Here is a 25,882-nt window from a genome sequence, read left to right on the forward strand (position 1 = left end):
GGGGTTTGGGGGGGCTTCTAGGGGTTTGGAGATCAGAAGGTCCCTTTAGTGCTGCCTCAAAGGTCTCAGTGGAACCAGAGATCTGCGCACCCCCTGCCAAGGCTCCTGGTTGGCCCCGGGGGTAACCGATCACCGATCTTACAGGTGGCAAAACAGGCTCAGCGAGGGAAGGGGATCTGCCCAAGTCCCGGAGAGAACCCATGGCTAAGCGGGGATGAACGGGAGCTCAGCCCCCTCGGCTCCTGAAGCGAGGCTAATGTTATTACGGCAGGTCTTGGGTTTTTTGTTTTTTCCGTAATGCTCTGATGACAATAGTCATTTCTGATCATTGAGAAAAATGAACATATGGCAAGGCTCAGGAGCCAAATAAAGCCACCCACTTCCTAGCAGGTGCGAGGCTGCCCCTGCTTGCCCCACACCCCCTGTAAGTTCCTGCGCTGAGACCCTCACACGGGCACCCTGGGAATCCTGATGGTTCCCACGCACAGGGGGGCCCACAGTGCCCCCCCCCACTCACCAGCACCCCCTCTCCGGCCACCATTAGGTCCCTAGACAAGGAGTGTCCTCCGGGGGCGTCTTCTTGAAGTTCAGACTCAGGTGGGAGCCCTTCTATTATCTCCCCTCCTCTTTCACAGGCCCCCTGAAGGAGGGGGAGATGGGGGGGGGCGGTTCTACCTCGGTTTCCCTCCTGGCTCGCTCCCAGAGCAGGGCTCACGTCGGTAGCCCCCATGCCTCAGTCTTCCCATGCTGGGTCTCCTTCCCCTTTCCCATCGGGGCTACAGAACTTCGCTGCTCCTTCTTGTCCCCTTCCACCAGCAGAGGCAGCAGCGATGGGCGCTGGCGGCCCCCGGCGGGGCGCGGGACCCCCAGACGGTGGCTGGGGCTGGGCCGTGCTGGGCGCCTGCTTCGTGGTCACCGGTTTCGCCTACGGCTTCCCCAAGGCCGTGAGCGTCTTCTTCCGCGCGCTTATGCGCGACTTCGGCGCGGGCTACAGCGACACGGCCTGGGTGTCCTCCATCATGCTCGCCATGCTCTACGGCACCGGTCAGCGCCCCCTCGCGGGTCCCTGCTCCTCCTCCCCCAGCCCAGGATTGGGAGACGGGATCCGGGTCCAGGAGACGCGGACCCCCTGGGCACCCCCTAGACCCCTCGGGAAGAGCACGGAGACCACTTTCTTCCCGTGGAAGCACTGGTCCCGGAGACAGGGGAGGAGGGGGACAGGAAGGGGGCGGTGGCTGAATGGGGGTCGGTTTGGCCAGCCGGCAGGGCCCCTCCATTCCTGCCAAAGACCTACAGCCGCTTCTGTCACAGGTGGGGAAACAGATGTAAATAAAATTCCCCGCTATCCCTGCTCCCCGGCGCCCTCACCGCCTGTGGGGTGCGCGGGGATGGGGTGAATCCTGTCACCCCAACCGAGCCGCATGGGGGATGGAAGGGGTGGAAAGAGGCTGAGCAGTCCAAGGGACGAGCCCAGCTGGGCAGATCAAAAGCAAGGGGCGTCAGCCTCTTCTACTCTGGGTCCCCTGTTCTCAGGAGAGTTGGGGATGGGCCTCCCCGGAACAAGACAGGTCCCTCCCCTACCTCCCCGCAGGGTGCTGCCTCCTTGGTCTGTCCCAGCCAGGCCGGGTGACCTTGGGCAGACACTGTCCTCTCTGACCCGCGGGTGCCCTCATCCCCTCATGTCATCTTCTGGGGGCTGGGACGTGCCAAGCCTGGGGTGCGCCCCGGAGAGAGATTAGTCCAGCCTAAGCGGTGACCGTGCCCTGCCCACAGGTCCGGTCTCCAGCATCCTCGTGACCCGCTTTGGCTGTCGTCCCGTGATGCTGGTGGGTGGGCTGCTGGCCTCGGCGGGCATGGTCCTGGCATCCTTCGCCACGCGCCTCTTGGAGCTGTACCTGACCGCCGGGGTGCTCACAGGTGAGGACGGCCACGACTCCCTCCCCTACGGGGAAGGGGCTGGTCTCGCGGGTTGGGGAGCCGGGCGGAGTCCTTGCTGCAAGGTCTCCTGTCCTCAGTTTCCCCTCCAGAGGTGGTGGGCCCACCCCGTCGGGGCCTGGCCCCCTCCCTCTCGCTGGGGGCTGGGGCCGGGGCGCCCTCAGGGAGCCCGGCACAGCGCCGCCCTCGCCCGCAGGCCTGGGCCTGGCCCTCAACTTCCAGCCGTCGCTCATCATGCTGGGGCTGTACTTCGAGCGGCGGCGGCCCCTGGCCAACGGGCTGGCGGCTGCGGGCAGCCCCGTGTTCCTGTCCGCGCTGTCGCCGCTGGGCCAGCAGCTGCTCGAGCACTTCGGCTGGCGCGGCGGCTTCCTGCTGCTCGGCGGTCTCCTGCTGCACTGCTGCGCGTGCGGCGCCGTCATGCGCCCGCCGCCGCCGGGGCCCGGCCCGCGACCTCGCCGGGACAGCGCGGACGACGCTCCGGGGGACGCGGAGGCGGAGCGCGGGGGGCTGCGGCTGCGCGAGGCGCCCCCTGGCGGCCGCCCCCGCCGGCGCCTGCTGGACGTGGCCGTGTGCGCCGACCGCGCCTTCGGGGTGTACGCCGTCACCAAGTTTCTGATGGCGCTCGGGCTCTTCGTGCCCGCCATCCTGCTGGTGAACTACGCCAAGGACGCGGGCGTGCCGGACGCCGACGCCGCCTTCCTGCTGTCCATCGTGGGCTTCGTCGACATCGTGGCTCGGCCGGCGTGCGGGGCCCTAGCGGGGCTGGCGCGCCTACGACCCCATGTCGCCTACCTCTTCAGCCTGGCACTGATGGCCAACGGCCTCACGGACCTGAGCAGCGCGCGCGCGCGCTCCTACGGCGCCCTCGTCGCCTTCTGCGTCGCCTTCGGCCTCTCGTACGGCATGGTGGGCGCGCTGCAGTTCGAGGTGCTCATGGCAGCCGTGGGTTCGCACCGCTTCCCCAGTGCGCTGGGCCTGGTGCTGCTGGTCGAGGCCGTGGCTGTGCTCATTGGACCGCCCTCTGCTGGTGCGCCCCTTGAGAGGAGGGGGTGCGGGGCTAGTTCCCTAGACCGGGGGTTGGGGGGGGGGGGCGGGGATTACCAGCCCTGTCCCAGGTGGAGCTTCCAGGGATGAGGGCAAGGGACCCATCGGCGGAGACAGCCTGGTGGGGTCTTCCCATGGCTAATGAGCCCCTCCTCCAAGCCGGGTCCTGCTAGCTCTGGGTGGGGCCGGAAGCACAGGGAAAGATGCCAGGAAGAACCCAGCACTGACAGCTGCTGACCCATTGGGCCATCTCAAATGCTGGCACAAAGTCCTTGTGAAGGGCAAATTCTTATTCTCGTTTTGTGGGTGGTAGAACTGAGGCACAGGTGTCTAGTACAGGGTGCTCCCAGAGTGAGCAGAGCCCTGCCCAGGGCTAAATGCCCCTACCTTTGGAACACGGCCACTTAGTGTCCTCAGGCTCTAAGGGGGACCAGGACAGGGACAGTGTCGTGGAGGAACCGGCCGTGAGCCGAGTGGGGGTGCTTACAAGTGGTCTCCCTGGGGCCCAGGGGAGAGCTTCCTCCCTCATCTGTCCACTGGGCCATGGCCAGGCCCTGCCCTCACTTGGTGAAGCTGCTGTGCAGGGACAGAGGCTGGGCCTTCTGCTGTGTGGATGGCCCACAGGGCATTCTCCCGTCACTGGCCTTAGGAAGTCACCATGACGACAGGCCAGGGAAGGAGCTGCAGGGGCCGGCATGCAGGCAGCCTCACAGGGCAGTGCAGACCCCGCAGGAGAGGACATGGGACAGTGGGCCACATTAGGGGTTCAGGGTTCCTATGCAAGTGAGGCAGGAACTGAGCTTGGAAAGGGGGGATGTCAGGGTCCTCCTGGGTTGGCCGGTTGTCCCTGTCCCAGCATAGCCTGCCCGTGGTCAGGCTGGGGATGAGCAATGAGGGGCGGCTGCCTTTGCTGAGGCCCAGGCTGCCCCTGAGATGGGGTGAACTGCCCCTCCTTCCAGGGCTGGTCTAGCTCAATGTCCTCATCAGGCTTTGTCATCTGATCGCAGTGGGAGGGCGGCCAAGCCCACCACCAAAAGCCATCGAACCAGCTCCCCAGAGGCTCAGGGATTCTTCTATTTTCTCCTGCGACCTGGGTGGGTGGATCTAATAGGGGGTGAGAAGGTAGAGAACACTGCAGGGCTGAGTGTGGGAGGGACAGGACTGGTTGGCTGGGCGGGGACCAGGGAGGCAAGTTTGGGTGCAGTGCTCAGAGGGGCTCAGGCAGGCAGCCAGCTTGGGGGACACCGGGAAGCCTCCCTGAAGCCACAGAGCTATAGACCAAGGGGTCACAGCCTGGATGGTCAGCGACAAAAATGCCAGGAGAGGATGGAGCCCACAGAGCTCCCCCACACTTGGCGGGGGGAGGGGAATATTGCAATTACAAGATTTTCCTGTGTATGAAAGTAATATGCGCCTGGATAGAACATTTGGAAAATATAGAGGGGAAAAGACGGGTTGTGACCCATGAGTCCTACCCCGCCAGCTCGCAGTAGTGGAAGCTCAGTCTAGGGTATCAGGGCCCCGAGAAGGGACAGGAGGAGGCTGGGGAGGGAGACAGAGAAAGCTGAGCCAGGCCCCTGAGGACCAGGGGGGTTAGCTGCAAAGAGCAGGTGTTAGGGGCCCCCAGGAGAGTGAGGCTGAGCCCAGTGCCCCCTCCCCACCCGCTCGCTGGGCAAATCACACGGCACATGTGGGGTCTCGGTCTGGGAGTGGAGGGGGTGCCTTGTAACCTGAAAAGTGCTGCCTCACCAAAGGCCCTGTATCACTTAAGAGACTGAGGTTCAAGGTAGTGACATTTTTAACGTCTCAAATGGCAGAACGTGCGTGGGGTTTCGCCGCTGTCAAACGGGCATAAAGATGGGGGCGTGTCTGTGTCACCCAAATGTAAACCCCACCAAGCTGAGGGTGCACACGGCCCTTTATCTGAGGTTGTGGGAAAGGGGGGAGAGTGGGGTCCCCCCCCCACCCCCCTGCAGGCCCTCACCTCCCGCCTCCCTCCGTCCCAGGCCGCCTGGTGGACGCCCTGAAGAACTACGAGATCATCTTCTACCTGGCTGGCTCTGAGGTGGTCCTGGCCGGGGTCTTCATGGCTGTCGCCACCAGCTGTTGCCTGCGCCGCTCTCGGAACCCCCAGCCCAGCCAAGGCACCGAGGGTGAGGCCAGCGACACCGAAGATGCTGAGGCCGAAGGGGACTCTGGGGCTCTGCCCACGGGGGCTGAGGAGCCTGGCAGCCTCAAAACCTGGGAGGTGCCCACCCCCAGTGCTGGGCCCACGGAACCAGAGGCAGAGGCAGAGCCAGGGCTGGACCCCAAGTCTGTATAGCCCCAGGGGCAGCAGGCGAGGTGGCTGGTGAATTTGGGAATAGGGCTTACCCTCCAAGAGCCCCAGCTGTACCAAAAGGGCCTGGCACACTGGAAGCTGCTTTGCCATGGTCCCCCCTGGGGTCGGGGCGGGGGGACTCCCACCCTTGTCTGCCCAGTGGGGCATGGCCAGGCCCCGCCCTGGCTAAGTGATGCTGCTGCGCGTGGCCTGGGCTTGACCTTGTGAAACTGAACTTCATAAAACTCAGCTCGAGACGGCGGGTCCATTCCTGTGCCTCCCAGCTCTGGTGGCTGGTGGGGGGTTGGAGGGTGGGAGGGAGTCTGAGGCTCTCCCCAGGGCCCTCTGACTGGGAAGGTGTTGGGGGAACAAGTGGCAGGGGGAAGAGGGGGCGTGGAGGGGGCGGTGTTCTGACTTGGAGGCACTGAGTCTCTCTCTCGCAGTTCTGCCCTCTTACACTTGGATCCAAGGGCAGGGCGCCCTGGTCTCACCCTGGCTGGGAAGCCTCTGGGATCTAGTCCCTCTCCGCATTTATTCTCTTCCCACAGATCTGACAGCCCTTCCTTTGCCGCCTCCCCTCCAAGTCTCGAGTGTGGAAACCGGGCCCAAGAGTAGGAAGGAGCTTCCCCCCGCAGACCCCTGCTATCGAGCCGAGGGCTCGGGAGAGCCCATCCCACCAGCGCCCGCCCACCCCCCACTGTTGGTCTCATCCTATGAAGGTGTGGGAGCCCTGGGAAATGCCGGGCTGACACGCGGGTTTGCATCCCTGAGTCACCACAGCAGTGACGACTTTTTATTAAACACTCAGGGCAGGGACTGTGTACCACGCACGGTTAGGCCCTTTACAAGTGTGAATTCATCAAATGCTCGTAAGAGCCCAAGGAGCTCAGGACCATTACTGGCCACAAGCACGGATAGGGAAACTGGGGGCACAGAGAGGTTAGGGAGTAGCCCAGGGTCACACAGGCTGTGACTAGAACCCAGCAGCAGGGTGCAGTCTGTGCCCTGGCAGTTCCTTCAGAGAAGTGGTCTGGACTGGCTGCTCCAGGGGACCTAGTGACAGCCTGTTCCTCCCTCCAAACTCCCAGTCCCGCTGACCCATCCGGGTTGCTGCCCAGGCCCCCTGTCCTCAAAGCCGACAAGTTGAAAGCCATTCCCCCTCCCCCCATTTTAGACCCTGCCCACCCCACAGCTTCCTGCTGCCTCCCCTTCTCAGGATGCGCATGGAAGTCATTGTTCAGAGACACTTTGGAAGTGAAAAGGGGCCACCATTACGTGGGGACCACAGGTGTGAACAGGGACCGCACAGCTGGCGGGAGGCACAGCCAGCCTATTTCGCCCATGTTGCGAACACTCAGAGCACGGGGGCTACGTTCTCCGCTGGCCTTCCCTCGCCGCGGCGGAATGGGTGTGCCTCGACTGGTGGGGGCGCCCCTGACATTCTCCCCTCAATGGGCCTCGGTGTCTGTCCTGCCCTTCCCAAATACGGCAGAGCCACTGGCCACAAGCCCAGGCAGACCAAAGGTGGAGGAGGAGGGCAGAGGCTCCACGAAGGAGTGAACCTGGGGTCTCTGGGACCTGCCAGATTCAAGTGCAGATCCCTCCCTGTCCTTGGATGCCGGGTGGCCCTGAGCCAGAGCCTCGGTCATCTGTCTGTACATGGGGACAGTAGCACCAGTTCACAAAGCTGTGGCAAGGGAACGTCGATCCCGCCCTCGCTCAGGACCAGGGAGGGGCAGACGGGGCGTCGAGAGCACGAGGAGGGGGTGAGGCCAGCGCAAGGAGCCGCTCCGTCTGGGCTGCTGTTTATTCAGTACAGGCCCAGGGCCCGGCCCTGCCCCAGGAAGCGGCTGAGCTGGGAGAAGCGAATGAACAAAGGCCACCGGGGAGTGAGAGTGGGCAGGGCTGGGGCCAGCCTGGGGTGAGCTGAGGGGGCACATGGCCACTGCCCCCAACCTCAGTGGCCTGCCCCCGGCCCCCCACGCCGGCAGGCTCCAGGAGGGGCCAGTGCTGGTGCCCACAGGGAATGGGTCCTGGACTGCCTGCCACCTGCTCCCGCCCCTCCTCCTCTCTGCGCCCCCACTCTCCTTCCTAAGGCAGTTCCGGGGGCCAAGCTCTCCATCCGGCTGGGGAGGCGGGGAGGGGAGGGGCACCCAGGGACTTTCCTGAGCAGGAGCCTGGGGTCGCTGTGCTAGGACAGAGGAGCAGGGAGGCAGGCGCCCCAAGCCAGCAGGCCTTTATGCGGGCGGCGGCCCCGCCCCCGCTCCCGTGCTCCGTCCTCCCACTCCCCCTACCCCCCAGATCCGCACCCCGTGGGGGCACTCAGGAGTCACACCAGCTCCCACCCTTGTCCAGGGGCCCGGCAGCCCCTCGCGCGTCCCTGGACGGCTCCCCGGCTGCCGTGTCCTCGTCGTCTTCGTCCTCCTCCTCCTCCCCGTCGGTGAACTCATCCTGGCCGAGGCCGTAGGCCAGCGTGGTGTGCGCCAGGTCCACCTCGATGGGGAAGACGTCGGCGTCGCGCAGCACCGCGTAGCAATCGTTGTAGTACTTGGACATGGTGGACACGAGGCGCTGCAGCTGGAACACGATGTCCTGGACTGGGGCAGACGGGCACACGGCGCCGGTGGAGAAGCCCCACCCCGAGGCCTGCCCGGGCCTGCCCTCTGTCCCTGGGCTGCCCAGCTCACCCTCAGAGACCCCCACGCAGCTGGAGTGTGCAAGGCCAGGGCGGCCCAGCCCAGCGCAGAGCTTGTGGACGGCACCCCGCTGCGCCCCCAGGGCACAGGCCAGTCCCACCCAGGCCAGACCCCAGGCGGGGATTGAGGGGGTGGGGGCGCTCCTGCCAGAGCCTTCCATCTTGGGTCAGACTCAAAGCTCTCCCATGGCGAGGCCTTGGAAGCGCACGTAGGTTCATCACCTCTCGGGCCACCGTTTCCCCAGCTCTGAAAGGCGGAGAAGGCGGTACCCAGCCACCCCAGCCCAAGGGTGGCAGAGGCCGGAGGCTGGGCACACGTGTCTGGCCCCCAGTGCCCACCTAGTCCCCTCACCGTGCTTCTGGTCTAGCAACTCCATCTTCTCCAGCACGTCCTTGCGCATCTGGGAGAAGCGGGCGCGGGCCTCCTGGCGACAGCGCAGGATCAGGCGGTACTCGTAGTTGCCAGTGCTCACGCGGTACAGGGGCTCCCCCAGGGCCTGGGGCGGGGGAGGGGGGGTGGGGAACACATCAGGACCCCGGCTGGTGGGAAGGCGGGAGGGGGAGCCCGCTCTGGGACAGACACCGGCTCCCAGCTCCCACCGCCACACCACAACCCTGGCCCCCCACTTCTGATTGCCAGAAGCACTTATTCTTTGTGAAGAAAACAAAAGACCACACCTGTGTACGTTAAATAGTGAACATTTAGTGCTAAGGGGAACCATCTTGCCATCAAAAATATTAAAAATGTAGAGGATTAGAAATGCCTCTTAGGAGTGAGGGAAGTCAGCCTCGCCAAGCCTGGGGGAACGGCCCTGCAGCAAGATGGCTGCACTCGGAGGCCCAGGGGGGCCGGGGGGGGGGGACGGATAGCCCCACACATCCAGAAACAAGAGCTCAGCCAGATGCCCGGGCCTCTCCAAGGTTGGCCTGAGCCCCTGGCAGCCCCCGGACATGTGTGGGTCTCTGTGAGACAAGCTGGGGAAGGTGTGTACACGCCGAGACTTTCCAGCACCAGGGCCACCCCCCTCAGTCGCCCCGGGAAACTCACGATGCAGCTGTACTCCTCGTCGTCCATCTCCTTCACCTTCAGGCAGTAGGACTGTGTGGGACAGCGAGGCCACGAGGTCAGAGGAGCTGCGCCTCCTGGGTGTCCCCTGATGCCTCACTTCTTTCCACGCCCCACAGGACCCCTGAGCCCTGCCGGGGGGCGGCCATGCGAGGCCTGGGCCCTGCATGCCCTCAGCTGGGATAGGCTGACACCCGGCAGCCCGGGGTTTACCAAACTCAAGTCCCAAGTAATGCTCTGGGTTGAGATGGACTCCGCAGTCAAAAGAACATGGGAAGGCCCTTGAAGAGTCACGTGGCACACAAGCCTGTCAAAGGCTCTGAGAAGTCCTGCAGCAAAGGAGCCTTGGCTGGCTTCTTGGGGCATTTCCCCTCAACTCCTTTAACCATCAGAATTTTTATTTCAGCATAAAACTCAAAAATGTCCAGGGACACCTGGGTGGCTCAGTGGGTTGGCTGAATGTCTGACTCTTGATTTCGGCTCAGGTCATGATCTCAGGGTCATGAGACCGAGCCTTCCATCAGGCTCCACACTTAGTACAGAGTCTGCTTGAGATTCTCTCCCTCTGCCCCTCTTCCCACTCATGCGCTCTCTCAAAAAATAAATAAATAAAGTAAAATCTTCCAGAAAAAAAACTCAGTAATGTCCCTTGGCACCCACTTTATAACCTGACCCATTGTAAAAGTGACCCCCAAGGGGTTAGAGGGGTCCAGAGTGAGCACTCTGCCTACCCCAGGCTCCCAGAGACTCCTCTGAGCAGTCGGGTAAGGGTCTTGGCTGCTGCTCAACTGCCCAGGTCTTACAGGTCCCTGGTCCCACATCTTCAATCAGACAAGACAGCCCCGTCCTGCTTGCCAGCCTGTGGCCAACTGAGGGGAAAATCCCTAGGTCTGTTCTCTCGGCAGCATGCCAGACTCATCCCTCCCCAGGGGCTGGAGACCACTCACTAGGTACTCAAACTTCACATCCAGGTACTTCTTGATGGTGAGGCGAGTGTCTGGGATGGCTTTGTTGAGGTACGTGTTCAGATCTGTCAGCATCTGGAAGGGAAGGGTGGGGGCAGGTGCTTGGTCCGCGCGGGGCAAGAGTTAGGCGGACCAGTGTGACGAAGATAGCACTGACCCAGCGATCCTTCTATGGGACCCAGGCGTCAGAGCCAAGGGGCACCCTCGGACAAGTCTGTCCCCTCCATGGTGAGAGGGCAGGCTGGGCCCAGGTGCAGCCAGGGCCAGAAACCAGCCTGGAGGTCAATGCCGAGTGAGGTCAGGGAGGCAGAGTGACTGACCCACAGTCAGCCGTGCAGGGGACCAAGCCAGAATCTTCGCCCACTGACTCCAGTCCAGGCCCCTTCTGCATGCCACATTGTCCCCTCTCTACCCTCACATGCGGACACACACACATGCCCGCCATGACCTACCGGCTTGATGGTTTTCAGCAGCCGGATGCCGAACTTCTCGATGCTGCGGTGGGCGTCGGCAAACTTCACGAAAGCCTCACTCGCTGCTGGCTGGGGCTCCCGCACCCCGATGACGGAGAACACGTCCCCAAAGGCTGCAGGACAAGTCTGCCCTGAAGGCTGTCCCTACCTGACCCCTTCATGGGGAAGCCAGGGATTTGCTGGGGAGAAGCAGGGCAGGGGGCGTGGCAGCCTGAAGGTCAAGGTCTGCATGAAGTCTATGTCCCAAGGGAGATGGGTCTGCACCTGAAGACAGCTGGGTCTGTACCCCAGGGGAGCTGGGTCTATACCCAAGACAGTAGCCCTCATTCCCCAGAGTGACCAGGCCATGTGGGAAGAAGGCTCAGTCAAGGTTGGAGAGGCTGGGGTTGCCTGACAGCAGAGCATTGGTCTGGGAATCTGGATGCCGGGGTCTAAGGCCAGCTCTGCCCGCAGGAGCTGGGTGACCACTTCGTCGACCTGGGGCTTCCTTTTCCCGACTGTAAATTGGTACTAACTGTAGCTGCGCTGCCCAGCAAGCAGACTTGTAAGACACGAGGGCACAAGTAAGGAAGGTTCTCTACACGGTCAAGGGCAGTAGATGTGAGACGGGGCAGGGCCAGACAAGGGACTGGACCCCACCGATGACCAGCTGGTCCAGATGTTCCCTACTGGCCCCCGTTACTGCTAGCTCCTGGCATCCAGACCAGGCTTGGCCTGAACTCGGCCTGACGTCAGATGCTGTGGCATCTGCCTGAGTGTGGGGGTGAGGAAGGGCCCGGGGAGGGGACCAGCCACACTCTCACTGTATGGGAAGCACCGGGCTCAGAGGGGAGCGAGGGTCTTCCCAGGAAGACCCACAGCACGTCTGGGGGTGCCCTTACCCCGGTGTGTCTGTGACAGCTCATAAAAGGCCCGGAGGAGGTTCTTGGTGTGTTCCGTCATTCCTGTGGGAGAGACCCAACCAAAAGGGGATGGGGGCACATGGCGGGACCACAGCGGCCCCCCGGACACGGCCTCCAGCCCCACCCCAAGGCCGTCACCATTCCTGAGCTCACCGGCTTCCCCCACAGCCCCACTAGGGCCCAGGGTGGAAGGCTTAGCCCCAGGCCCAGCGCCGACCAGGAGGAGCCGCCGTCCGACAGGAGAGCCAAGGCTCGGTAGGGGCAGACGGTGAACAAGGCCTCCCACGGGCCATCTCTCAGGGAGAGAGTCGGGCTCAGACAGACCCCCCCAACTGCATTTACATGGGCTCTTATTGGCATTTTTTATGGATGTGTATTAGTTTCATAATCAGAAAAAGTATGTCTTAAGAGGCTTTTTCTTAAGAACTCCTAGTGGCCGCCGTCCTAGAATGTCACGGGCTGGTGTTCCCGTCTCTGCTGCCACCATCTCAGAGCTGGGCTGTGGCAGTCGACCCCGGGCAGAGCCCATGCCCAGTTCGCTTCTCACCTTTATACAGCTCGGCGGTCCGCTCCAGCTCCTCCAGCCTCTTCACAAGCCCGTCTGGGGGGGATCGGAGAAAGGGGGGGCCAGTGAGTCCCCACGAGCGTGGGGGAAGGAGAGAGCCAGGGGCGGCCCGAGCCAGACTCGGGAGGAACGAGGCAGCCCCCAGAAGAGAACCAGGCCTGGCAGGGGACGGGGTCCCAGGGAGGGGGAGCTGTCACCTCAGCTGGGCTTGGGAGAGTTTGGGGGCAGCCCAGGGTACCCAAACCACAGGCATGCCAGGGCCACCCCCGGGACACCCCCAAGGTAAGTCCCCACCCCAGCGGGCTGGGACCCATCTGAGGGGCAAAAAGGGGACGATCATTATACATTATACAAAGTCACGAGTGAAAAATGGCTGGGAGGGATGACCAGGTCGGGAAAGGCCCTGAAGCCGAGCTCGCGCTGGACCCGGCCTTGGCCATCAACCTCACTCGCTCCACAGAGGTTTCTCAAGCACCTTCTGCCTGCCAGGCCCGCGGCAGGCCCAGAGAACAGCCTTGGTGAATGAGCCCACGTCATGCCCTCGAGGCTCGCGGTCCAACAGAGGAGACAGTGGCCAAGCAACAAGTGGGGTGACCCCAAAGGGCGAGGTGGGGGCAGCTGCTTCCCCTCAAGGGCTCAAAATGGGAGCAAGGGGACCGCAGTGGCCGGGGCCAGCTTCTCGGATCATGGGAGGGAGGGCCCCTCCAGCAGTGAGGGGACAGGGGACCTCCCACCTCCCCACCAGGAGCCCCGGCGGCCACCTCAGGGCAGGGTCAGGGCAGGTGTTGGCGCCCTTGGCTTCCTCACATGGTGGCCCCTCAGGGCAAGGCCTGGCCTCACCGAGCCCAGCCACTGTGAGCCAGGACTCAGGGCTCAAGGCTCCTTGTACACAGCTCAGTCCTCCCTCCCTGCGCGCCTGTGGGGCAGGGACTACCTCCCTCATGGTCTGACAAGCTGAGACACAACCTGCCCGATGGCACACAGCGGGGCACTATTCCAGCTGGGGGGGGGGGGCCCCCTGCCCCCCCGCCCCCGTGTTGACCTGAGCCCTGGTTTTCTGAGCGGGAGGCAGGGGGGGGGTGTAGAAGGCGAGCTTGGCCGAGGTGGCTGGGCGTCAGGCGGCGGCCGTGTGGGCTCTGCGGGACAGGAGGGGGCGGCGATGGGCGGGGGGTGTCTTTGGGAGCTGGGCCCCTGGCTGGCCCCCAGGCGCTGGCTCCCCAGAGCCCTGGCCCCCGGCCAGCCTGGCAGGAAAGGAGCCACGTAAGCGCCCGCTGTTGTTTTTAGCTGGGTCATGGGACATCATGACAGCTTCAATTTTAGAAACCCTATTTAAGGCTGGGGAAATTGCAAGGTTTGGGGGGGAAAAACACAACAACCAGTTCTAATTTCATCGCAACGCATGGTAACTACAGTAACAGGGATTTATAGACACCAAGAAGCTGAAAATAGCAGCCGCCACTTCTGTACCCCCCTACGCCCCCCCGCAGTGAAGCCCAGTGCGCCCAGATGAGCCCACAATATATATAGGCATTGAAATCCAGCCCCCACACAGGCACAGCAGAACTGCTATTTATAAACTCGGGCTGGGGAGGGTGGGAGCAGGACCAAGTGTTTCACTGGCCACACACATGCGTGGGTGTGAACGTGCGTGTCCCGTGGCTTCTCCCCACCCCCACCCCAGTCCTGGCCAGGAACCTCTGCGACAAGGGCAGCAGCGCCACCTCCTGGAGAAAGGCAGGGAGCTGGGGATGCACTTGAGGGCCCGTGGTGGCTGCTGGCCCTGTGACAGCAGCTGGGGACAGTGGCGAAGGAAAGCGCAGGCGCAGGGAGCTGGACATCTGTCTCATCTGTGCCCAGGGCCTGAGGGCCGCTGGCTGCAGGAGGCCTTGGCTGACTGCCGTGGACGCTCTGGGGGTGCAGAGGGTGACCATCGGCCCCCCCGGGCAGCAGGACCCACATCAGCAACACGGGTGGCCATGGTGCCCCTCGATCTGGAAGCCTGGGCCTGCGATCCTGTCCCCGGGGCGCTGGGCAGGAGAGGACTCACCGTTGCACAGGATGGCCCGGCTCAGGCCCAGGGCGTCTGCGGTCCCCGAACTCATGTTCTCCACCAGGCGATGCTTTACCTTCTTCAGCACTGGGAGCAGGGCAGAAAGGGCCTCAGTGACGGAGCCTGTGCAGCTGGGCTGTTGGCCTGCCCCTGCCCCAGCTCATCTCCTCGTGATCAGCGACCTCAGGCAGGGACCGAGGGGGCTGCACTGAGCTCTGGTGACTCTGAGGACAGCCCCAGGGCAGAGGTCGCGCTGGACCCCCTGCCCTAGTCGCTCTCCGTGAGGGCGGTGCTGGGAGCCGGAAGGAGGCGAATGTGTAAAGTGCCAACAGGCCAACCAGGGAGAGCCTTGAGTGGAGGTGCCATCAGCGACAAGCGACCTTGGACCCAGACTCAGTTACTGTATACTTGGCCACATATGGAGTCCTGGAAGGGGCCCAGGATGGGACCAAAGGGGAGGTGCTTCTACAGAGCACCTCCATCCAGGACACACTTGATCTTAGCCTCTCTCCCTAAAAACCAGAACGCGGCTATGGCCCTAAGGTGGAGGGAAAGTGTGTTGGGTTCCAGAGCCAAGGGACCTGGGTGTGCATCACGCAGGGGACACAGCCTTCTCTGGGCCTCAAGCCTTGATGCGGAAAGAGGCAGCTGGTCCAGAGGACCTCAAAGCTGCAATGTCTAAGCTCTGGACCCTGAAGCTTCTACAGATCCAAAGCCCAGTCCCCCCCTAGCAGGAGGCCACTTGTCCCGGGGAATGCCGTGGGGGCATGGGCTGGCCAGTGACGTCCAGCTCAGACGAGCCTTCCTGGGAGCAGGTGGGCGGGAAAGGCGGCCAGGGCCACGTAAGGGAGTGTTGGGAGGGCAGGAGGCACCATGCCTCACTGTAGAGGCTGCCCTCCCTTTCAGAAGGGGGAGGGGCTGCCCTATAAGGGACAACCGCAGGGCAGTCAGAGGAGGTGGCCCTGGGAGAGGACTGCAACATGGGACAGATTTCTTGAAGCAGCTGCAGGAGAGCACCCCGGGTACTCCCCTAGGCCCCTAACTTGGTCAAAAGTCACATAAATCTTGACACACTGTCACAGAAACACAAAATAGGGGCCGGGGCCTGGGGGGCCACGGGGCACCATTGTTCTGTCCCCACTTACCAATGTCCAGGGACATGCCCTGCTTAGGGTCTGCCTGCAGCTTGTTGTAGTGGATCGTCACTTCCCCCTGGAAAAGAGGAGGGTTGAGAAGGAGTCTCCTGGGTCCCCAGCCCCTCCCCTGGGGAAGCCTGTGTGCCCCACAATCTGTGGTCATAACGGAATCTTGAGCCCAGGGAGGGGCCCCAAATTCTGCCACACTGGGCCAAGGGCTGTGACCAGGCCCTGCCTTGTAACCTGTTTGTTCCCAGGTCCTTCCTTGGCCCACTACGCGCCAGGCCCTGCGGAACCAGCAGGGACAAGGGCAGACACGGTCCCTTGCTGTCACGGAGCTCAGAGCCCGCTGTGCTCCAGCGAGATCAGGTGCCCTGCATTCCCCCACCCCACGCCCCACTCCAAGCCGTCGCTGTGCTACCCCAGGCTTAGTAGCCCCCTACTAACACCTCCCCGCGCCTCCTCTGTGCCTGGGGCTGGGATGCCCGGGAGGTGGGGGACAGCCCACAGCCCCTAGGGCCCAAGCCAGAGAGAGGCTGATGCAAATCACTTTCTACAATAGGAAGGGAAGTGCTGGCCTTCTCCTGAGAAGTGTTTCCCCACCAAGAGGGACAGGCAGGGACACTGGTGCCAAGTCCCTGAGACACGGAGGAGGAACAGGGGTGAGGAGAGCTCTGGATGGATGGGGTGAGGGAGCCAGGACACTTGGCCTAGCTACGGCTGGGACCCCTGACTTGAAAAGCTCGAAATAATCCAATGGCTTTGCAGGTCCTTCGCCGCTTTGGTTTCCCAAGTCACTAGCAGCAAAACCTCTAAAAAATGGCTGAAGGGCCACACGCTTGCTTGTGAGTGGTCAGAACGCTGCCTGCCACTGGTGGGGGAGGGGATCTGTGGGGCGAGACCTCGGCCCGTGGCAGCAGGGGTGGAGCGTGGGGAGCGGGGACCGGCCGCGCGTGATTGTGGTCTGTAGAACAGAAGACCGGCAGCTGGCCTGCGAGCTGCCGCAGAGCCCAGAACTTTCCCTGGGGGTCTGTGAGCCCAGGAGGACCCAGTGAGCAGAAAAGCTCCTACAGGGATGAGGAAAGGGGGCTCCTCTTTCCCTCCTACCCCTCCGAGGCCCGGCATGGCCCGACTGACATTTACCGGGTGTCTGCGGACCCCGGCAGGTTCACCTTGGACTTCTAGCTTCAGCTCCAGCCCTGAGCGGGGACATACCGGCTTGCCCTGAGGCACGGTTCCCAATCCGACAGCAACCCTGGGAGCTAAAGGACAGGGGACCAGAAGGTACCCACTCTCCTGCCAAGACACTACAAGTCCTGGAGCGTGAGTGGTATTGACCGGATGTGGGAGACGCTGCAGAAGGCCGGACTGTGGCCCGGACCCGGGTGTACCAAGGGGGCAGCTGAGAAAGGGCCCATCCCCTTCCAGGCCTGCGGGGGCTTCTGACAGGCTGGGGGTCATCAAAGCGGCGTGGCTGTCTGTGTCCCCCCTCCCCGCCCCCGCCCGCGGCAGCCTTACCTTCACCTCCTGAATCATCTTTGCCACTTCCACCTTGGTTTTGCCCTTGATTGACCTGCCATTGACCCCGGTGATCTCGTCACCGGCTGCCACAGTGCCGTCCAGGGCCGCTGGGGTGTTGTCAAACACCTGGGGGTGCAAAGGAGGGCGGGGTGGAGACAGTGGTCCCCTGCGCCCCGACGGAGGCCCGGTTCGGGCCAGCCCACACGCACCCCAGCTGAGTGTGTGCTCCTCCAAACGCAGTTCGTTCACAGATTTTCCCCACAATGCTTGAAGCCCCAAAGGCCCTCTGGTCAGTTCCTGCGCCTCATCTCAGTCCCCAAAGAGCAAGGACTCCACGACGCATGTGAGCCTCCCTCCCGGGGTCCGGGGTGGGTCTGCACTTCCTGTGCCGTGAGGCAGGGCGGGCCTGTCCAAGCACGGGTGTGCAAGCGCTGCTCTGGGCAAGGCGGGGGCGGGGGGGTGCAGTTAGGCCACGAACGTGTGTGCAGAGATGGACAAGAAGACGAAAGGCATAGCCAGACAACAGCCACTAGGACAGACACCTAATTATTAGCAGTGGTCGTCTGGTACGTCTTTCCTCTCCTTGATCTTCAGTCGCTAAATTTCCTACACAAAGTGTATAGAAAGAATACTTGATACTGTTTCACATATATGTTACTTATATGTAACATTATATGGGCAATATAAAAACAGAAAAACCGGAGATGAGAGTTTCTTTCCATTACCTTCCAGGGTCACACTAAAAACACAATCATTATTATTATTTTTTAAATTTATCTCAGAGAGAGTGTGCACACGTGGACGCATGGGAGCACGAGCAGGGGGAGGGGCGGAGAGGGAGAGGGACTCTCCAGCCAAGTCCCCACTCGGCCCTGATGCAGGGCTCGATTCTAGGACCCCGAGATCACAACCTGAGTCAAAATCAAGAGCTGGATGCTCAACTGACTGGGCCACCCAGGCACCCCAATATTTTTTTTTCACTGGTAGAGAAGACAATGAGAGGGTCTACCTGTCCTTGGAAGATGGACAGCAGGAATCCAAAGGCCTAATGGAGGGGCTTTAGGAAGAAAGATCCAGTCTTTGCTGGAAACTGCCAGTGGGTCAGGAAGTGGACCTCTGGAAACAGCCACAGGTGGGCGGAAGGCAAGGTGTAGAAAGTAAGAAAAGGACTCAACTCCGGGTTCCCTCCCCATCCACAGAGTCGTCCATCACCACCCCGTCTCCACGGAAGATGGAGGTGGTTTCCCCGGGTTTCCCCTTTCCAAGGCCCGGGGACCGAGGGAGGCAGGACAGAGGCACCAGACTGGAAGGATTTGGGTTTAGTGAATCCCCAGCCCCTACCCCCAGTAGGGACCCAGAATGCCAGCAGCCAGGCCTACTGCCCTTCCCCACGGGAGACTGGAGGCCACTGCCCTGAATGGCTCCACTGCAAAGGCCCGTCTATGTAGACACTGGGAGGTTCCCCTCACAGCTTCCCTGATGCCTGACCGCCCCACAGGGAAGCCCCCAGACACGACCCGCACACAGATTCTCGACTACTTAGCACATGGCGGTGATGGCTCACTTGCCCTGGAAAGACAGGTGAGGATTACTGGGCACTTGGGAAAAGGTTTCATATGAGAAACACTTACACAGAGAAAAGGAACCACAGGAAGCAGAAACAAAGTAGGGACGATATAAAAACAGAAAGAAAAGCACCATTAATGTCTTCAAAGTGATTAGAAAAAGAACAGAGTGATATAAAAGGATCAATTCAAAAACAGGGGGGCACCTGCCTGGCTCACTCCATTAAGCACCTGACTTCAGCTCAGGTCATGATCTCGGGGTCCTGGATTCGAGTTCTGCGTTGTGCTCCTTGCTCAGTGGAGAGTCTGCTTCTCCCTCGCCCTCTGTCCCTACCCCCACTTGTGCTTGAGCACTCTCTCTCTCAAATAAACAAATAAAATCTTTTTTTAATAAACAAATAAAATCTTTAAAAAATTTAAAAAAGGAAAAATCTTAGAAATGCAAATTATAACTGAAATTTACAATGTCAAAGAAATTAGGCAGCCAAGCAGAGGAAAATGAAAAAGACATAGGAAATCAGAAAAAAAAAAGAGAAAGAAAAATATTAGAAGATCATTTCAGGAAGCCCGGCACTAATGAACAGGAGTCCCACAAGAGGGAACAGAAACCAGAGCAAGATCCCCCTCAAAGAGCTAACACTAGAAACTTCCAGCGGGGAGAGAGCCATGAGGGTCCCTGACGGACACACCCACTTAGGACCAACACAAGACAAAGACCTGTGCCAAGAGCCATCATCGTGACCCTTCAGAATGCCGGGGACACAAGGAAATTCCCAAGGGTCTTGAGAGATCAAGGATAAAAGAAATTACAGATAAAGGGTCACACATAAGAAGAGCAGCCTGAGACGTAACAATGCTGACAGCACAGATAATGAAAGGACGCCACTGAATTTCTAATTTCTAGGTGAAAATTATTTTCAAACTTGGCATCCTTTTTTTTTTTTTTTTTGATAGTCTTTCTTGATCTGTCCAAGTGTCAAGTAGAAGGACTAGAATAACAACAAGGACAGGATAACAGCACCTTCAGAGATACAAGCTCTCAGAAAATGTACCTCCCATGCAGCCTCTCTCAGAAAGCTGCAGGAGGGAGGGCCGGGGTGGCTCAGTGGGTTAAGCCTCTGCCTTTGGCTCAGGTCATGATCCCAGGGTCCTGGAATCGAAGCCCAAATTAGGCTCTCTGCTCAGTGGGGAGCCTGCTTCCACCAATCTCTCTCTCTCTCTCTGCCTACTTGTGATCTCTGTCAAATAAATAAATAAAAATCTTAAAAAAAAAAAAGAAAGCTGCATGGGGTGCACTCCACCTTGATGGGGAAGTCAGCCGAGAAAGAGGGCTCCTGGCCTGCACAGCGAAGGAAACAGTCAACAAAGCTAAAAGGCAACCTACAGAATGAGTGAAGATATTTGCAAAGGACACAGCTGATAAAGGGCTAGTATCCCAGATCTATAAAGAACTTAGACCAGTCAAAAACCAAATAATCCAATTAAAAAACTGGCAGAAGACGTGAACAGACGTTTCTCTGAAGAAGACATCCAGGGGGCCAACAGACCTATGAAAAGATGTTCAACATCACTCAGCGTCAGGGAAATGCAAATCAAAACTACACTGAGATACCATCTCACACCCGTCAGAATGGCTAAAGTCAATGCCACAAGAAACAAGTGTTGGGAAGGATGTGGAGAAAATGGAACCTTCTCGCACTGTTGGTGGGAACGCAAACTGGGGCAGCCGTGCTGGAAAACAGCATGGAGGTTCCCCAAAAAATTAAAAATAGAGCTACCCTATGACCCAGCAATTGCATTACTGGTTATTCAGAATACAAAGCATATAAAAATGCTAATTCAAAGGGATATGTGGGGGCACCTGGGTGGCTCAGTGGGTTAAAGCCTTTGCCTTCAGCTCAGGTCATGATCCCAGGGTCCTAGGATCAAGCCCCACATGAGGCTCTCTGCTCAGCAGGGAGCCTGCTTCCCCCCCAACCCCTGTGCCTGCCTCTCTGCCTACTTGTGATCTGTCTGTAAAATAAATTTCTAAAAAATCTTAAAAAACAAAAACAAAAAAAGGGATATGTGGACCCCTACGTTTACAGCAGCATTATTTACAAGAGCCAAGATATGCACACAGCCCAGTGTCCATCGACTGATGAATGCATAAAGATGTGGTGTGTGTATATATAATGAAATATTACTCAGCCATAAAAAAGAACGAAACCTTGCCATTTGCAAAGACATGGATGGATCTAGACAGCATAATGCTGAGCAAAAGGAGTCTGTCACACAAAGACCACACGATGTCACTCATAATGTGGAATTTAAGAAACAACACAAATGAGCAAAGGGGGAAAAATCAGAGACAAAGCAAGAAACAGACTCTTAACTATCAACAACAGGGGCGTCTGGGCGGCTCGGTCGGTTAAGCGTCTGACTCTTGTCAGGTCCTGATCTCAAGGTTCTGAGGTCGAACGCCCCACCACCCTGGTCAGGCTCTGCCCTCGGCAGGGAGCCTGCTTGAGATTCTCTTTCTCCCTTTCCCTGTCACTGCCCCCTGACACCCGTGTGCGCACGCGCACTCTCTCAATTAAATAAATCTTAAAAAAGAAATAAACAAAACTAGAGAGGACAAACTGCTGGTCACCAGAGGGGGGACGGGAGGGGGGATGGGGAAACAGGTGCTGGAGATTAAGGCGGGCACTTGTGACGAGCACCAGGGGATGTGCACAGGTGCTAAATCATTATGTCGAAGACATGACACTGATTATTACACCATACATGAAGTCACTGGAATCAAAACGAAAACTTCAAAAAAAAAAAAAAAAAAAAAAGGAGGAGGGAAAGAGGACTCCTGGAAGTGGGGGAGTCCCACAGAGGAGAGGGAAGGGGAGGCCCAGTGAGGACAGACTACAGCCATCAGGGAAACAGAAAGATCAGCTGCCCACGAGGAAAGATGCTGAGTGTACACAATGGAAGAACCCCAAGAAATGACATTAAAAAAGAAGAAAAGATTGAGTTAAGAAAAGAGGCAGAGGTTCCTCAAAAAGTTAACCACGGCAGTACGGTGGGAGCCAGCGGTGCCACTGGTGTGTGCACCTGCTCCCAGGTACGTGCTCCATGCCCACGAGCACGCGTGTCCGCCCAGCAAGCGCCCGCGCGGGCTCACAGCAGCACCATCACAGCAGCTGAGAAGGGTGAACAACCCATACATCCCTCAAAGGAATGGATGAACACACTGTGGTGCACCCACAAAAAGGAATCTTCATCAGCCGTAGAAAGAATGAATTACTGAAATACACCACCGCCTGAATGAAGTTCAAAAACATTATGCTAAGTGAAAGAAGCCAGACGCCAAAGGTGACGTGTTAGAGTCTGTTTATATTAAAAATATCCAAAAGAACAACCTATGTAATAAGCAGATTACTGACTGATCTGAAATAACCAGCATGGACACTGGTCGCAGAGAGGGGTGGTGGCCGGGGGAGGGGAGGGGTGAACACTTAGGGGTGACGAGTGAACACTTAAGAGGACGCGGGCTGTTCTGGGGGATGAAAATGTTCTGAAATTAGAGAGGGCTGATGGCTGAATTTATGCAAATGCACCACAAATGCCACTGAACTTCAAAACTACTAACTGTACGTTGTATGGATTTCACAATAAAGTAATTTTTAAAAAAGCATGACCGCGGACGATCGTGAAGCTCAAGACACAGACCCGGATGTCATCCTGCTCCTACAGCACCAGCAGCTCGGGAGGACGGGCTCCTCATTCCCCTCACTGCCTCACCCCTAGTGCCCACAGCACAGCCTGGCCCGCGGTGCTGACACGGACCGCAGGTTAGCCTGAACTGCGCGAGCACCATGCTGGAAGGACGGGGGGGAGAGAGAGAGCAAGGAGGCTCTGGAAGAGAGCTAACGTTCCCACCTAACGGGAACCGACTGGGAGAAACTGACAGATATTTACAAGCAACAGATCCAGAAATAACAGGGTAAGTATCTAAGTGAGGAAAGTGGAGGCTCACACCTAAGACACAGCTCTAAGGGTAGAAAGCAGCATTGCTATGGGGGTAGGGGTGGGGGCAGGGGAGAGGAGGGTTGTAAGAAGGGGTGGAACAGGGGTACCTGAGTGGCTCAGTAGACTAAGCGTCCGCCTCTTGGTTTCAGCTCAGGTCATGCTCCCAGGGTCATAAGATCGAGCCCCACAACAGGCTCTGTGCTCAGTGGGGAGCCTGCTTGGGATTCTCTCTCTCTCTCTCCCTCTTCCCCTCCCCACCTCTCCCTGCCTAAAATAAATAAATCTTAAAAAAAAAAAAAAAAAAAAGGAGTGCTATTATTTGACCAAATTCCATTATTTTATAATTACGGGTTGTTCTAAGCAGATGTGGTCCCCAGTGGGTGAGGAGGGGGAGGTGGCAGGAGTCAAGCAGGCACAAAGCAAAAGGGCCAGGCCAGGGCGAGGCCTCCCTAGCACCCCCTGGATCAGAGGAGGCCAAACTGCTTATGAAGGCAGCACCCAGAGGAGGCCGACCACAGCCCGGGAATCTCTGTCTTCGAGGCCCAGAAGTGACTCTTTTCCAAGATCCTCGGCAGATGGCAGTTTCCCATCTGCCACCAATGGCTACTGAGCTGAGAAAGTCAGAACAGGGTAGAAGCCGGGTCAAGTTTATGTCCGAGGTGGAGAGCTTCCTTCTGAGCCTACAGAAAAACCAGGGACTCTGACCAGCTGCCAAGTCAATGGTCCCCATGGCTCAGAGTCACAGCTGACTGGAAGTCACCAGGGCAGCTTCTACAAGAACCACAGAATTGTTCTGCACCATCTGGGGAAGTGAGCAACAGCCAGAAAAATAACAGCATCTTCTACTCAGTGTTTATTATGCCGGGCACTGCTTGGGGTGTTCTGTTTAATCCTCACGGTGACCAAATATTTCACACCCTCATTTTCCAGGGGAGGGAGCTGAGGCCCAGAGAGGCTGGGTAACTCGCTCCTGACCAGGGAGATTTACACTGAACTCAGACCATTATCACTTCATAGACTGGGAGACTTCCTACGACACTCCACTTGCCCCAGCGCCCCCGGCCAAGAGTTATGTGGTTCAACCCTACGCCAAGCACTGTACTCAGTGCTGATGCAGTGGAAAAGCAGACTGAGAGCCTGTCGTCCAAGAGCGGAGACAGGTAAGTGGCGAGATACAGACTCACGAATGGGCAAGCCCATGATTGTAATCATGGGTGACGGGGGCTGAGAAGGGAGGGAACACAGTGATGTGATGGAGAAGACGGGGGCACCTCCGGAGGGGGCAGTCGGGAAGGCCTCTCTGCGGGGGTCAGACCTCAAGAAGAAAAGGCACCAGCTCTGCAGAGAGGAAAACGATGCTACCCAAGCAGGGAGATGACTCCCCCTCTCTGGGACCTCACCCCCACCTCCAAAGCACCCGCTACCTGAACGATATAGAGGCAGGGGCAATACTGAGCGCCTCCTCCAATGCTGATCCCGATCAGGTTCTGGGCGTCCTTCTGCAGGGTCACCTTCCCGGGCACAGTCGGGATCCCGCTGGAAAGAGAAGCACGTGAGGCTGAAGCTCCTGGCAGAAGGGCGACTGGAGGGGACAGTGAAGGAACAGGCCCTTCAAAACCCGAGAGGCTCCAAGTGCTGCTCAGCTTTTTCTCTTCTCATTTGGCCAAAAGAGACAGCATCTTGTGCTGGCACGGGTGCGGCTCTCGGGAGTCCTGAGGATGCGGGATCAGATCCCAGCTCTGCCATCGACCATCTACAGGACTTGGGTAAGTCAGTCACCTCTGTGCATCTCAGTTCCCGCATCCGGAAGGCAGCGGTATGGATAGAATGGCTTGCTACTTGATGAAAACCTAAGAAAGCCCATGGAAGGCACTTAACACCAACCCAGCCCAGAGCAGGCACTCTGGACCTGTGAAAACAGGTCCCCCTTCTCTCTCCTTCTTCCTACCTCTGAGACCTGAGTCAAACTCTGTCCTCGTCACCTTCTCAGGCGCCCGGGGAACATTATGGCCACGTTCTCCAGGAAGCCTTCTCCTGTTAAACCATCCATCACCCATCTCTCAGTTGCTCTGTTCAGTTAACCCCCAGTTTTCACTATAAACCAGCACTTACTTATGTTTTGTGGTAGATATTTGCCTGTATTCACTTATTCATTCAACAAACATTTGCTAACAGCCTACTGATGGGGAGCACCATACTAAATGCCAAAGACACGGGCAGCGGACCGATGGAGGACAGATGTTAGGAAGGAGACTAACAATTTTTGAAAATATGCCCCACTGATTGTCTACACTGGGAAGGAAGGTGGGCTTACAATATTCCTACTCACCTTCAAAACTTGGCTCAGTTGCCACCTCCTTTGTGAAACCTTTCCTGAACACCTAGTCAAGGCACTGCTCCATCTGCCCTCTCCTTGTAGCCAGGCCATCCTCCATTAGTACCCATGTGGCCCTGATCTGTTATCTGCTAATGCGTCCACAGCCCAGCTACAGATGGTGAGCTCCTGGAAGGGCAGGGTCTGTTACTGCTACAAGTACAAGACCTGATCCCCCCGCTGAGAAGCAAGGGTCTGCAGAACTGGGAAGTCTGGGGATCTGGAGGCCCTGGAGCTCGTGCGTTCCTGGGACTTGCAGGGAACAAAATACTCACAGTTTATCCTCCTCGATGTCATAATCCAAGTCCGCGAACATGGTTCCGAGAGTTGAGGTGGGCTGGCGAACCGCCCAGCTCGGCAGGGGAATGGGGAACTGGATCAGGGAGAGAAGAGAGTGTAGGGTTTGGGGACCCGAAGTGCCTAGGTGTCAACCTCCGCCCCGACGATACGGGAGAGCCGGACCTTCCCCCTTCCCTCTGGACAGCGGGGAGAGTCCCCGTGGCTCGGGGGCGGGAAGGTACGGGAGTCTTACTGGGTACAGGGAGGGATTCCAGGCCAGGACGGTGGGCTCAGACCCCAGAGCCCGCCCCCACGGGTCTCCAGGCCTTTGGGAGCTACCTCTGTCGCTCACCGGAAGCGTCGGTCCCACAGCCGGGTCCAGGCCAGGCTGGCACCTGAACCCACCTGCCGTTCCACCTGTCTGCGGCCGCGACTGTCGCGTCACTTCCTGTGAGACACGGAAGTCCCGCCTTCCCCACCACCGGGGTACTTGCCCCAGTCCCTGCAGACAGCCCTTCCTCCCGGGCTCCCGGCGCTTCCAGAACCAGAAGAGAAAACAAGTATTGACGGAAACTCGCTTTTAGCACGAAAAAGCGGAAACAGAGGAAAGGTCTGGACAGGCTGACAACTCAACCCCGCCCCTGCCCTGTGGCTGCCGCCATCTTGGTAAGGGCAGGGTTCTTCCCAGCGTCCTCCGCGGGACTCCGGGGACCACGCCGGCCGGGCGGTTGCCATGGCAACGGAAGCATCCTTGGGCGCGGAGGTTCCCGGCGAAGTTCCGTGGAATACAAACACTTTCACATTTTCTGCGCCCCGGCCTAGGCGCCGGTCACCGAGCTGGAAGGACCCTTCGAGCCTAATCCCAGTTCTGCGACCAGGAAACTAAGTGCCAGAGAAGGGAAGGGATTTTGTCCGGAGCCCCGCACCGTTGGTATAAGATCTAGATCTCGACCCTGAGACTCCTGCCATCTAGTGCAGCGCCCTTTTAAC

At 59.1% G+C, this 25,882-nt stretch overlaps 2 protein-coding genes across 6 annotated transcripts; one reads left to right on the plus strand and one right to left on the minus strand.

Moving 5' to 3' along the window:
• The first annotated feature begins 830 nt into the window (after positions 1-830).
• SLC16A8 (solute carrier family 16 member 8) lies at positions 831-5,528 on the plus strand. 2 transcript variants are annotated; one of them, XM_059404604.1, is made up of 4 exons: positions 831-1,044; positions 1,774-1,917; positions 2,132-2,962; positions 4,986-5,528. In XM_059404604.1, the coding sequence occupies exons 1-4, from the start codon at positions 831-833 to the stop codon at positions 5,300-5,302; spliced, it is 1,506 nt and encodes a 501-aa protein (XP_059260587.1). In that variant the 3' UTR covers positions 5,303-5,528. The 2 variants fall into 2 exon arrangements, with proteins under 2 accessions (XP_059260587.1, XP_059260588.1); XM_059404605.1 differs by lacking the exon at positions 2,132-2,962 and having other exon boundaries at positions 889-1,044.
• Positions 5,529-6,077: 549 nt separating this feature from the next.
• PICK1 (protein interacting with PRKCA 1) lies at positions 6,078-25,536 on the minus strand. 4 transcript variants are annotated; one of them, XM_059402029.1, is made up of 13 exons: positions 25,298-25,536; positions 24,889-24,986; positions 23,664-23,775; positions 16,670-16,798; positions 15,161-15,227; positions 14,013-14,102; positions 11,948-12,001; positions 11,380-11,442; positions 10,478-10,611; positions 10,008-10,100; positions 9,043-9,093; positions 8,347-8,491; positions 6,078-7,896 (listed from the first exon to the last, which is right to left on the minus strand). In XM_059402029.1, the coding sequence occupies exons 2-13, from the start codon at positions 24,927-24,929 to the stop codon at positions 7,622-7,624; spliced, it is 1,254 nt and encodes a 417-aa protein (XP_059258012.1). In that variant the 5' UTR covers positions 24,930-24,986; positions 25,298-25,536; the 3' UTR covers positions 6,078-7,621. The 4 variants fall into 4 exon arrangements, with proteins under 4 accessions (XP_059258012.1, XP_059258008.1, XP_059258009.1 ...); XM_059402025.1 differs by having other exon boundaries at positions 25,245-25,536; XM_059402026.1 differs by having other exon boundaries at positions 25,232-25,536.
• Between the last annotated feature and the right edge of the window lie 346 nt (positions 25,537-25,882).

Source organism: Mustela nigripes, chromosome 6 (genome assembly GCF_022355385.1).
Source record: "Mustela nigripes isolate SB6536 chromosome 6, MUSNIG.SB6536, whole genome shotgun sequence".
NCBI lineage: Eukaryota > Metazoa > Chordata > Mammalia > Carnivora > Mustelidae > Mustela > Mustela nigripes.